Genomic DNA, 12,604 nt, shown 5'->3' with positions numbered 1-12,604 from the left:
TCCCTTACATTATGGATTTAATGTGACTGAGTAGTAACACTGCCCACTGTCACGGTGCCTGGCTGTGCACTAATGTGTGTGGCGTGCACACAGAAGCTGCTTGCTTGTAAGCACAAAAGAGGCAGACTCCCTGGGCACTTGACCACACAGACACACTCAATAACAAGGTTCAGTCTGTTAAAAATGCCCACTCTCCACTATCAAGGTGCCTGGCTGTGCACTAATGTGTGTGGCGTGCACACAGAAGCTGCTTGCTTGTAAGCACAAAAGAGGCAGACTCCCTGGCCACTTGACTGCACAGACCCAACCAAATACTTAGGATCAGTCTGTTAAAACTACCCACTGCCCACTGTCACGGTGCCTGGCTGTGCACTAATGTGTGTGGCGTGCACACAGAAGCTGCTTGCTTGTAAGCACAAAAGAGGCACACTGCCTGGGCACTTGACTGCACAGACCCAGCCTGTTAAACTTCCCAGTGAAGCCCAGTGCACTGAGAGACTAAGTAATTGGAATTAAAAAAAGCAGGAATTTTTGTCACTCCAGAAAAATGGATGAAATTGAAAATAATATATCTCTCCAAGCCAGCCCAACACCCTAAATAGTGGTCAGTGCTAGCTGACCTAGCACAGCTTCTCTTCTCAGTCAGAGATGACCAAAATATTAAATAAACAGCTTGAAAGAAACAGGACTAGTAGTAGCTGTAGCTGACCCTGGCACTGCAGCAAAACAAAGAATATTTTTTTTCCTTTACTAGTAGCTAGCCTATCTCTCTTAGTTCTGCCTCCTCCCTCTTCCACCCAGCAGCCCACCTCCCCACAGCATCGCTGGAAATAACTGTGTGGCTCCTCGTGCTGATGTTTATATACTGCTGGCTCATCATTAAAATCCACAGAGAGCCCTGAATGACAGCGCTATTGGCTGCATTCAGTGCAGCTCAGAAAATGTGACTCACAGGAAAGGGTCAGACAGGTTGGCATGGTTATCGCAGGGGCGCCGCCATTTTGTGCAAATCATAGGTAGCAAGCTGCTAATGGGGGTGAAGAAAAGCGCGCGCCGCTGGGTGTGCCAAATTAAACAGAAAATATGTTAAATACGTGGGGAGTCGCAATGCGTTTCGCCTCCCCACGTATTTAACAGATAGGACAAAATGCGTTGCGGAACACAAATACATGGAAAACGGATGCACACCCCTAGTCCGCAGTACATGCAGAGGCCAAGTCTCTTTCGATAATGTCTCTCTTTCGATGTAAGGTGGCTTCGTCCCAGTTACAGTGGCTCTTCTTCCTCTTAAAAAATGGCGCGGGCCATCCATTGCTCCAACCATGTGACAGGGGCCAGCCAATGGCACTGATAGCCCCTGTCACATGGTAAGGGCAAAGGGCCATCGGCACCATTTTGATTAGTGGTGGCTGACTGCCCGAGAGGGGGACATCGCTCCCGCAACCACCGCTGGGCCACCAGGGACTTTAGGCAAGTTTTGGGGGGGTCGGGAGGGTGGGGGATTCTAAATAATTAGATCTGAAGGGTTGGGGTGTTTTTTTTTTTTTTTTTCTGTGTGCCCTTTCTCGCCCCCCCACCCCCAAAAACGATAAGAAAACCACACAAAATTTAGTGGGGTTTCCCTATCATTTTCGGGGACCCCCGATACATGATGAATTAAGAAATATCGTATGATATTTTAATTCGTCAAAAAAGCGATGCACATCCCTAGTAGGCGCTGGAAACGGTACGGAGAGACATACAGGAGTAACTATAGGAGAGGAGCGGGCCTTGTCAGGCTTTCCTGTAGAGTTCAGCTGAGAATTTAGCTGATTGAAGGCATGAGTCAAATTCTCTACTGTCCGTTGTTGTTCGACTAAACGTTGGACCAGGCCAGGGATGGCATGAAAGGCTTAGAGCTGAGCCGGGTCCATGGAATTAGCAATCTGTTATGGTTTGATGAAGTTGTGAACCCCAGGCCGAAGTGAAAGATGTCTCCGCGCACAGGAAGGAGGCCCATGGGCTTCACCGTCAGTGTACGTGGTCTCAGCGACGTAGGACACAGCTGTGAGCAAGACTTTATTAAGGGAGAAAAGATGATAGATAACCCAAAGAGCGAGAAATATAATAAACACAGTCTTTGAGCAAATACAGTAGTCCAGATGGTGATGTTGGTACGAAGCTCCAGTAGTGGCCCGCAGCGTGGGGTACACCAGGAGATTACTGCAGGCTGGTGGAAATACCTCAGAGTGTAGATCTGGTAGCTGCCCGCAGCGCGGGGTATGCTGAGGAAACTGAACAATAGGTGCCGAGGTTGTAGCAGTCTGTGATGCAAGAATCAGACCGTAGACTCTATATGGAGGTAACAATATCCTGAGGCACAGGATGAGTAGCATAAGCAGACTGAAGAACAGTAGTGGCCCGAGGAACGGGGTACACCGTGGAATCTGCAGGTAACGTTGATAGAAGTTAGAGAATGTACTCACACAAGGAAGTCCCAGAGAGATACCAGAGGAGTGGGTCCAGATGTCCTAGGCAGGAGGACCCTCCGAGGAGTGAATAGCCAAGACGCGGAAGAGCCCCCTAGGAGCGGGGCATCCGAATGCCAGGAGTAGAGTCTGGAACAGAAGATCCAAGTTAGAGCGGATTTAACAAGCGAGAGAACTCCTTTAAAACTCGTCTTAGCAATGGGCCAGTCAGTATAAGTACACTAGTGGTGCTGACATCATTGGGAGGGGATGCCCCCGAGTTTCCCGCTATGATGTATACATAAGGAGGCACTGCACGCGCGCATGCCTATGTGATGCCGGAAGTAAGATGGCGGTCGGCAGTGCCCACACTGTCCTGGGGACGACGGGGAAGTCGGCGTTGTTTGGCGGAGGCCGCCATTCTCCCAATGATGGATGGTGCAGAGAAAAAAGAGGTGAGCATGAGAGGTCACAGCCATCTGCGACCGATGGGCACAACACCCTGGATGTGAATAAAGCTGCAGATAAGTCGGCGACTTCTTTGGTGTCTCAGAGGGTGAATAGAGTGGATCCCCAGATGCTGGGATTGCAAGCCAATTTCTAAAAGGCTGATGGAAGCCTGGGAACCTTTCCTTTGTACAGTATGGGAAATCTTTTGCCTCAGCCAGCAGAAATGGGTACCAGTAATGATTATGCTTTTGAGAGGAGAAGGATCCAGGTGCCGGATGCCATGTCACTGCCTCAGGGGCTGGGAGACATGGACTAGGAGATATTTTAATTTCACTGACCAACCTTGTTCTTTTAGACATCTGGAAGGTAATTTCACTCTGAGACATTAAGGACACCCTGCGGGGTAGATTTTCAAAGGGGTACGCGGGTACGGTACGCGCGTACCCCCCGAAAACCTACCCCAACCCCCCCCCCCCCTGCGCGCGCCGAGCTTATTTTGCATAGGCTCTGCGGCGCGCGCAAGCCCCGGGACGCACAAAGTCACGGGGCTTGCATGGAGGGGCGTGTCGGGGGGCGGGCCGCAAGTGACGCAGCGTTTCGGAGGCGGATCGCGAGTGACGTGGTGTTTCGGGGGTGGGCCCGGGGGCGTGGTCGAGGCCTCCGGAGCAGCCCCCGGGACGGGTGATGGCGCGCCAGCAGTCAGCTGGCATGTGCAGATTTACGCCTGCTTTCCGCAGGCGTAAATCTGACAACAAAGGTGGGGGGGGGGGGGGTTTAGATAGGGCCGGGGGGCGGGTGGGTTAGGTAGGGGAAGGGAAGGGAAGGTGAGGGGAGGAGGAAGGAAAGTTCCCTCCGAGGCCGCTCCGATTTCGGAGCGGCCTCGGAGGGAACAGGCAGCGTGCGCTGGGCTCGGCGCGCGCAGGTCGCACAAATGTGCACCCCCCTTGCGCGCGCCGACCCCGGATTTTATAAGATATATGCGGCTACGCGCGTATCTTATAAAATCCAGTGCATGAACAAAAGTACGCCCGCATGTACATTTATAAAATCTACCCCTGTATGTACTGTTTTTCAATTATGCAATTTTTCCATGGATACCTCATCTAAGTTTGTGGAACTTGAGCAGAGGCTTGGCAAGACTGAGAGCAGTATTTTTACAATAATGACTCAAGAGGCTACACTAGAAAATTCTGGAGTAGCTAGTATTAAAAATAGTTTAGTACTCCACAACAAATTAAATCTTTGAAGAATTTGGATTTTCCCCAAAAGAAAGTTCTTGAATGACATCTTGCAGAATTTCAATGATAGAGATATTAATTTTTCTAAATGTTATTACCAGTATATACCAGCTATAAGGCTGGACATCAGTGAAGACAAAGGAGGAATGGATATCTTTTCTCCTTTTGTTAGCACTGATTTGACTGTTTTCCTATAAAATTCTCAAGATAATATTCCATCGAGAGCTACACTTCTCATTAGTTTTGTTTAGGAATACAACAAAGACTTGGTTCTCATAGATTAGATTGACTCTTTTTGTGGTCCGAAAGTTCAGTTATTGGAGGCAGGCTACTGTATTATGAGTCAGCATACCTATTAAACAAACTTTCTTATTTTTAGCACTTTTTGGTGAAATAAATCATGTTTATATTACTCCTTCAAACAGTTGCACTGCAGACATACTTTCCATGCCTCAAACTTTCTATTCCTTGATGACTGTTCATAAACTAATATAGTGTCTATGCATTTTCCATCAACACTGATTAAGAGGGAAATTTTTAAAAGCCATTTATCCATGTAAATGGCTATTTACCTGGATGAAAGAGCTTTGAAATTATTATCCACCCTGTACGCAGGTGAAAAAGTGCATATTGTTCCACAACATGTGTACTTTTAACTGCATTTTTGGGGAGGCATTCCCTGGTTGAGGTTAGGCTGGAGGATGCAACAATATGCATAGTTTTTGTATTTTCAAAACTGTGTGTACTGTTTTGGCTGGAAAATGTATCTGTAGGAAACGTTTATATGTCTTTGGGTACTTTTTCCTTGTGCATACTTTCCCATTGAGAGCTCGTGCAAAATTCCATGAATGCTGCACCTACCTGCATACTTCTGAAAATTTCCCCTTTAATCAGAAACTAATTGTAGAAAGTCTTATTTTTGAAAATCATATCTTGATGACTGCATTAGCTTAGATAAATCAGGCATTAGGAACGACATTTTATTATTTACTGTCAAAGAAACGACTGATGAAGTTTGTCTTTTGCTTTGCACAGCTTTTAAGCTTCTTGTCCTCTCATGCCTTGCTTAGTCAGATTTACTTAAGTTGATGTCTTTCAGGGTCATTCCACAAAATGCATTATGGCATTAACGTCTGCGATAACGCCATAACACACACAATAGTTATAGCAGCGCATGGCGCAAATGCAAATTTGTCAAATTTATTCAAAAGGATGGGATTGGGGATGGGTTTGGGCGGGATTAATGAAAATGAGGGGCATTATCATACAGTGCAATAGCGTAATGTGATAAATATTGAAAATTCAGTTTCTGGTATTTTTGGGCATGGGGAGAGGAAGTGGAGTAGAGAGAGAGAGAGAGTGCCTCTGGGGTAGCACACATAGTAATCAACTATTTATACTGCTATAGGAGGGCCAGCTAGTAACGCGAGGTGAGGTTTTGGTGGTGGTGTAGAGTTTTGGGGCCAGTTTTACATGCAGAGTGAGATGTACGAACAGCACAGTACACCTCAGTGAAGATTTGACATCATTTGGAATGAGAAAAGTCAGACTAAGGGTGAGAGAACATTGAAGTATTTATCACAGCCATGCCCCTTTTTCTTATTGCGGTCGTTATCCATGTAAAAATTATAGCATTTCAATGAATCTAGAGGTTTGATTGTAAACAATGTGCTTTCTGAATTAGGTTTTAATAAAACATTCTTCTACTGCAGTTTTTGTGCACATGAATCTACTGTATGTAACAACTGACAGTGCAATGATTATTAAACTAAGCAGGACTGGTGCAAGGGAATTAGGCATCCCAGGCACCTTCTGCCTTGTGCCTGCCCCCACCTGGTCGTACTGCCACCCCCATTAGGGGGCATGAGCCATGTGGGGCTACAAGCGGGGGTACCAGGATGGAAAAGAGGAGTGGAGATTGCCGAATCTTCACTCCTCTTTGGTGCTGCCCACTCATAGCCCCACATGGCTCTTGCCCTCTATTGGTTGGTGCCCTGGACCCAGGCCTAGTTTGCCTAGTGGTGCCGCCGGCCCTGAAACTAAGTAATACCGCACTTGCCAATTGATGCAATATAGTTTTATAGTATTATGTAGCGAGTTAAAGTAATATTATTTACTTACTAGGCTGCTTCTTTTTTGTAAAAATCCAAAGATTAGAGAAGGCAATTTTAAAACACATCTGCGAGTAAAACATTGCTTTACACATTGAAATAGCTTGTTATAAAACTGGCCACCCAGTATGTGGGTAAACTTACACATGTATATCCTGTATGCATATAAATTTACCTGGACTGAGTGGAGGCATGTATAAGTTCAAGAAAAATATGCTGGTAGTTTGGGTGGGATAATTTTCAGTGTGAACTTATATATACCAATTTGCTATGAAAACTGGTTTAACTTATGTGCATTTTTACCAAAATTAACTTGTGTGCATTTTTACCAAAATTAAGCCCTAATTTAGGAAACAGTTTAAAATCTTTAAATTGTAGGTTTTATGCATGACAACCACAATCCTTTGCCTAAAATATACCACAAAACTTGTGCACTATGAATCTTTTATCCAAGAAAATTATTAAAATAATCATAACAAATTGTTAAATATGACATTAAAAAATTGTATGCATTTAGTTCATTACTAATCACATTCCAACATCAGAGACTGAGAGTACATCTAATTACTCCAAATCCTTTTTACGTGATAGCTTCATAAATTATTCAACCTAGTAATTTCAAGTGTAACAGACATTTTCTAATGCTGAAAAAGGTCCACAAATAGTTTTCAGATTAAATTTACTAGCACAAGTCTATGGAAAATAAACTATTTGCTGCATAAAAACTGAGTTTCAATTATAACTCCATTTGTTAAAATTCATCAATTTTTTCTTTTATGTTATAATCATTTTTTTTAGTACTGCCAAGTAGCCAGTGTGTGAAGTTCCAGTCACTGAAGGAGTATGAACTAAACATTATTCTTCACTACTGCCAAATATTTTAGTACTTTTGCAACTAAATGTGCTGAAATTAACGACAGTGAAATTATATTTACTTACATATAACAAGAAAAGAGAACATGCTTAAATGATGAAAAACCTGTAAAATATTAAAATAAATAAGAACTGACCATATTCAACCGCAGCTTTTAGCATTGCTTCAGAATGAGTGGATCCAAATGCATTGCGAACAAATCGTCGCCGCCGACGCAAATCATCTTCCCAGTAATCCAAGCGCCAGAAATCATTAAGTTGGCTATGAAATTAAATACAGATAAGATTTACTATGTGTAGCATTTTAATGGTTGGAATTTTGTGAGTATGCATAATTTAAAAATTTGATTATTACATATAAATACATATAAATATTATTACATATAATATCCCTACCTCATAAGGACAATTCATTAATGCTTTAAGCACATTGACTGGCATTTACGTTCTCTCTATTTAATCCCCTGCTTCTTTTCTATGCTCCAAGTTGTATTACTCCCTTGTTTTATTGTAACTGCATACCTTAGCCTTCTCTTGTTTAATGTTTTATTACTATTATTATTATTATTATTAGGATAAATGTTATTTTTTACCTTTTTTGTTACCTATCCTCTTGTTAATTGTAAACCGACATGATGCGATATTTATCGCGAATGCCGGTATAGAAAAACTTAAAATAAATAAATAAATAAATAAATATCTGGTACGGACTGCCTTTTATATGAAGAAATGGAAAAACACACAATATAAAAAGGTAAAACTTCTAAAATATTGCCTTCATTTTACTTAGTTATTAAAAGACTCAATCAGTCTATTTGAAATGTCTTGCTTATTTCTAAAACATTAATCACAGAGAGTCCATTAAAACAGCAGCATCAAATTACAAGTATTAATGGCATAGCTTGTTTTTTTTTTTCCAGTGTTTTTAACTAGGCTTGTAAATCATAGAATGGGCTGCAGTATAAATAGTTTGCCATTTAATGATTATGGTCCCTTAGAAGATTCAACTTGGAAGTATAAAATATTGCCTACTTGAATTTTGTGCAACCATGATTAAAATAACATGCTGAAATATTCATTGAAATAATTCCCCACTGCCCCCAGCAACCACAGAAAACTGCAATTTTATTCATTATTAATAATGCTGAATTAGAGCTGCAAAAATATTCCAGCATGTGATAATCGTTCTGGTAAATTATTATCCTCCACAAACATAGCCCTTGGACAATTTTATAGCTTTCTGCTAATACAGGCCATTAACATCCATGGCCATTTTAAGGCTTCTATACTTTTTCTAGTTGCAGAACTAATGTCAATGTTTCATGAAATAATAAAAAAGCATTTTTTTAATTCTAATATAAAAATATCCCAAAATGAAATTTTTAGTTAATTACCTTTAGTTCAATTATGGTTGCAAACTTCAGTTTTAATAGAGCAAAGTTTGAGATTGTTAAAGAGCTTGACATTTTTGTTTTGACAGTTCTGTTTATTCACAGTTCCATTTTAGTGAAAAACAAAATAAACTATTAGAATCTGGTAAAATCATTATTGACAGTTTATATTAGCTTTTCCTGCAGTTGTACCCCACAGGATCATAAAAAAAATATAAATTTTTCACAATTAGTACATTGCACATCATAATAATGACTTTGTTTATATTCATGAAGGAACTTTTCCCTAGTATGAATCAGGAGCCCAAGCTTCCAATTGTAATGCTGGCTTAGCCCATGGCATTGACATCCATGGTTATATTGCATGTCTTAAAAATTAGAATATTTGTAATAACTATACAATCCAAAACCAACAAACAGATATAAACCTAACATATTGCTTATATGTGCTACACTACAATTTTACTGGTAAGAGATTAACGAGGGAATTTTAATTCCCCGGCACACACCAATACCGGCAGATACGCACGTTACCAGGCTGCAGGTGCGCCAAGTGCATTTTCATGGTGGCTGAGCCATGCGTGTATCTTCCGGTACATGCGGAAGTGCTGGATTCTTTAGAAGGGGCGAGCTGGAGGCAGGGTGTGGGTGGGGGCCAGCCGGAACAGTGCCATTAGGTCTTGTCCTGAGGAAGCACGCACTGGCAGCCAGCCGGCGCGTGGAACTTACTACTGCTCAGGAGAGCAGGTAAGTTCTACAACAAAAAGAATAGGGTAGGTAAGTCGGGTTTAGGGGTGATGGAGGAGAGTCGAAAAGGGAGGAAAATTAGTTAGGGGGATAGGAAAGTTCCCTCCCAGTCCACTCCTTTATTTATGAAACCGGGCTCGCATGTGCACGCAGATAGCTGATTTTATAACGTGTGCGTCGACATGCGCATGTTATAAAATCGACGCATTCATGTGTGTGCACTGGGAACTGCACGCACATGGACGCCCACACAGCCCTTTAAAAATTTACCTCTAAGGGAAAACTACTAAAACTTTCAATAAGAACACTACCATTAACTAACCATTAAGTTATAACAAAAATCCTTGCTTCTCCTTTCTGCAGGAATGGATTCTACTGTAATCTTGTAAACAATATATGTTAATTCTCATAGGGGCATATTTTCAAAGCCTATGTGTGTGTGTGTGTGGGGGGGGGGGTTACGCGCATCGGGCCTATTTTCAAAAGGCCCGGTGGTGTGCATATGCCCCAGGGCTCGAAAAAGGGGCGGTCCGGGGGCACTCCAGGGCATAGCTGGAGCCTCCAGGCACAGTGGACATTTGCCGCTGTGCCCGGGATCGCGGGCTGGCTGTCGGCCGGCGCACGCAACCTACGCCTGCCCAGAGGCAGGCACAACTTATAAAATAAAGGTGGGGGGGGATTTAGGTAGGGCTAGGGGGCAGGTTAGATAGGGGACGGGAGGGGAAGGTGGGGGGGGGGGGTAAAGGAAAGTTCCCTCCGAGGTTGCACTGATTTCGGAGCGGCCTCGGAGGGAACGGGGAAAGCCATTGGAGCTCCCCTGGGGCTCGGAGCGTGCAAGGTGCACTAGTGTGCTCTCCCTTGCACACGCCGACCCCGGATTTTATAACATGCGTGCGGCTGCGCGCACATGTTATAAAATCGGACGTAGATTTGTGAGCGCTGGGTTGCACGCATAAATCTAAGCCCGTGCGTAGCTATTAAAATCTGGCCCATAGTGCATTAAAATATATTCATATAGACGGTAACTTTCAAAAGGATGTGTGAGTGCACAGTGATATGTGCATCGGTGTGCATCCCAGGATGCGGCAATCCATAACATGCCCACATATGCGCGCATGTTATAAAATATATTGGATGCGCAAATGTGTGCGCCAAATATTATAAGGGCATGTGCCTAGGTGCATAGATCTAATTCTATTGCATAAGTCAAGGTATTTTATAACGGGTGCTCATTCATGCCACTGCCAGCTTCACCAGTTCATCCACCAGTTTGCCCAGTGTTGAGCTAGATCCTCCAAACCCACTAGCCTGCACTCCCCTTAGTTATCCCAGACCATTTAAACCCTTCCAAAACAGCTGTTGCCTTTTTTTTTTTTTAAAACTTGCATCTCCTCCATAGAGAAGTAAACTTGGGAGGCAGTGGACCTGGGCATGTATTTAGATGTACATCTCTTGGCCATGCCCCTAAACACCCATGCCTTGCCCAGACCATACCCACTTTTTGAAACAGAGTGAGATGTGCACACAGTGGAATATCAAAATGCATTAAGTAGGAGTTTGTTTTACTGATCAATACAACATACTCTATACTTTCACCATGAAAGAACAATGATAGAACTATTGTAAAAATAATTAAGAATAAAAACAAAAAGTCTTGATTGAATAACTTTTTACACCCCTTGACTCAATACTTGGTGGAAACCCTTTTTGCAGCAATAGCAGCTTTGAGATGTTTAAGGCAAATGTCTACCAATTTTGCCCAGCAGAATGGAGCAGTTTTTGACCATTCTTCCTGGCAGCAGAATTCAAGCTCTTTCAGGTTTGGCTGAGGATCATCGGTGCCTGCAATGTTTAAGTCTTGCTCTGTATTCTCGATTGGAATCAGATCTGGGCTATCACTGAGCCAGTCGAGGACATTCACTTTCTTCTTGCTAAGCAACTCCAGTGCTGCTTTTGCAATATGTTTAGGATCATTGTCCTGCTGAAAGGTGAATCTTCTCCCCAGTTCCAGGTCAATGGCATACTAGAACAAGTTTTCCTCTAGGATCTGCCTGTACTTTGTGCCATCCATTGTTCCCTCGATTGTCACAAGTTTTCCAGACCCTGCTGCTGCAAATCATCCCTACAATGTAATGCTGCCACCGCCCTGCTTTATTGTAGGAATGGTATTAGCTGGCAGATGTGCTCTGTTTGTTTTGGGCCATATATATAGTTTAGCATTGAGTCCAAAAAGTTCTACTTTGGTCTCATCAGACAAAAAAACGTTCTCCCATATGCTTGTAGTGGGAGTATTTCTTTGTAAATGCTGGCTTTTCTTCAGCAGTGGTTTCCTTTTTCCCGCCCTCCCATCATGTCATGTTTGTGGAGTAATCCTGAAATTGTGGACAGTCAGAATTTTCCAGTCTTAGCCAGAGACCGTTGCAATTCTTTTAAAGAAAATCATAGGCCTCACAATGACCACCTGCAGCAGTTTCCTTAACCCATAGCTACTAATTATGAAGGGACAGCCTGATCATGGCAGTATCTTGGTGGTGCCAAACTGTTTCCACTTTATATTGATAGACCTGACAGTGCCCCAAGGGCTATTCAAACACAATGAAATTTTCTTATAGCTTTTGAATAACATTATCCTGGAGTTCCTTCAGTCTTGTTCGGCATGTTTTGACCTTTGTGTCAAATTCACTTCACAGAACAGAAACAGCATGGTTCTTCTTCTAGGAGTATTCCAATCAGCTCAACTACTGTAGCTGAAGACAGGTGGGCTCTATGTAATTTACTGAGCATTGTTAAGGCACTTTTTTTTTAACCAGAGCTAATTTGGGTTTGCTATGACACATCACATGAAGACTTTTGTAAAAATACTTGTTAATTTTTTATTCTTACAATAATTAATTTTGGGAATATTTCCATAATTTTTTTCACAATGAAAATGTTGTATAGATCACTGAAACAAATTCCTACTTTAATCAACTTTGATTTGTTTTGTTTTAGACAGCAGTGTGTGAAAAATGTACAATGCATGTCATATTAGTCTTAACACTGCAAAAACAGATATGCATTTATGCACACGCATACTACCCATGTGCTTACGGTGGTAAAATTTGGGGGTGACGTGCCAAGTAAGAGGTCAATTTTAAAAGCATTGTACAAGCAAATTTGCCTACATACTTGTGTATGTGGGCCATGCATGAGCAATGCAGATTTAAAAAATCCATTAAGTACATGTATATATACCCATGTACGCATCAAAAATAAGAGGGTGGAAAAGGGGTGGGGCATAGGCGGTCTAGGGCAGGGCCAACAGTTATGCACATAACTCCATATTTTAAAACTGGAGACCATGACGC

At 42.6% G+C, this 12,604-nt stretch overlaps 1 protein-coding gene across 8 annotated transcripts in view; it reads right to left on the bottom strand.

The window, feature by feature from the left end:
* The window catches only part of NBEA (neurobeachin), a 2,460,099-nt gene that overhangs the window by 870,469 nt on the left and 1,577,026 nt on the right, over positions 1 to 12,604 (bottom strand). For all 8 annotated transcript variants that reach the window (XM_029602688.1, XM_029602690.1, XM_029602689.1 and 5 more), the window contains one exon: positions 7,257 to 7,381. In XM_029602688.1, the coding sequence (XP_029458548.1) occupies positions 7,257 to 7,381 (125 nt within the window). The remainder of the gene's footprint in view (positions 1 to 7,256; positions 7,382 to 12,604) is intronic.

This window comes from Rhinatrema bivittatum, chromosome 5 (genome assembly GCF_901001135.1).
Source record: "Rhinatrema bivittatum chromosome 5, aRhiBiv1.1, whole genome shotgun sequence".
Lineage (NCBI taxonomy): Eukaryota > Metazoa > Chordata > Amphibia > Gymnophiona > Rhinatrematidae > Rhinatrema > Rhinatrema bivittatum.
The sequence above is the reverse complement of the archived record's forward strand: the minus strand, read 5'-3'. Positions and strand labels throughout refer to the sequence as shown.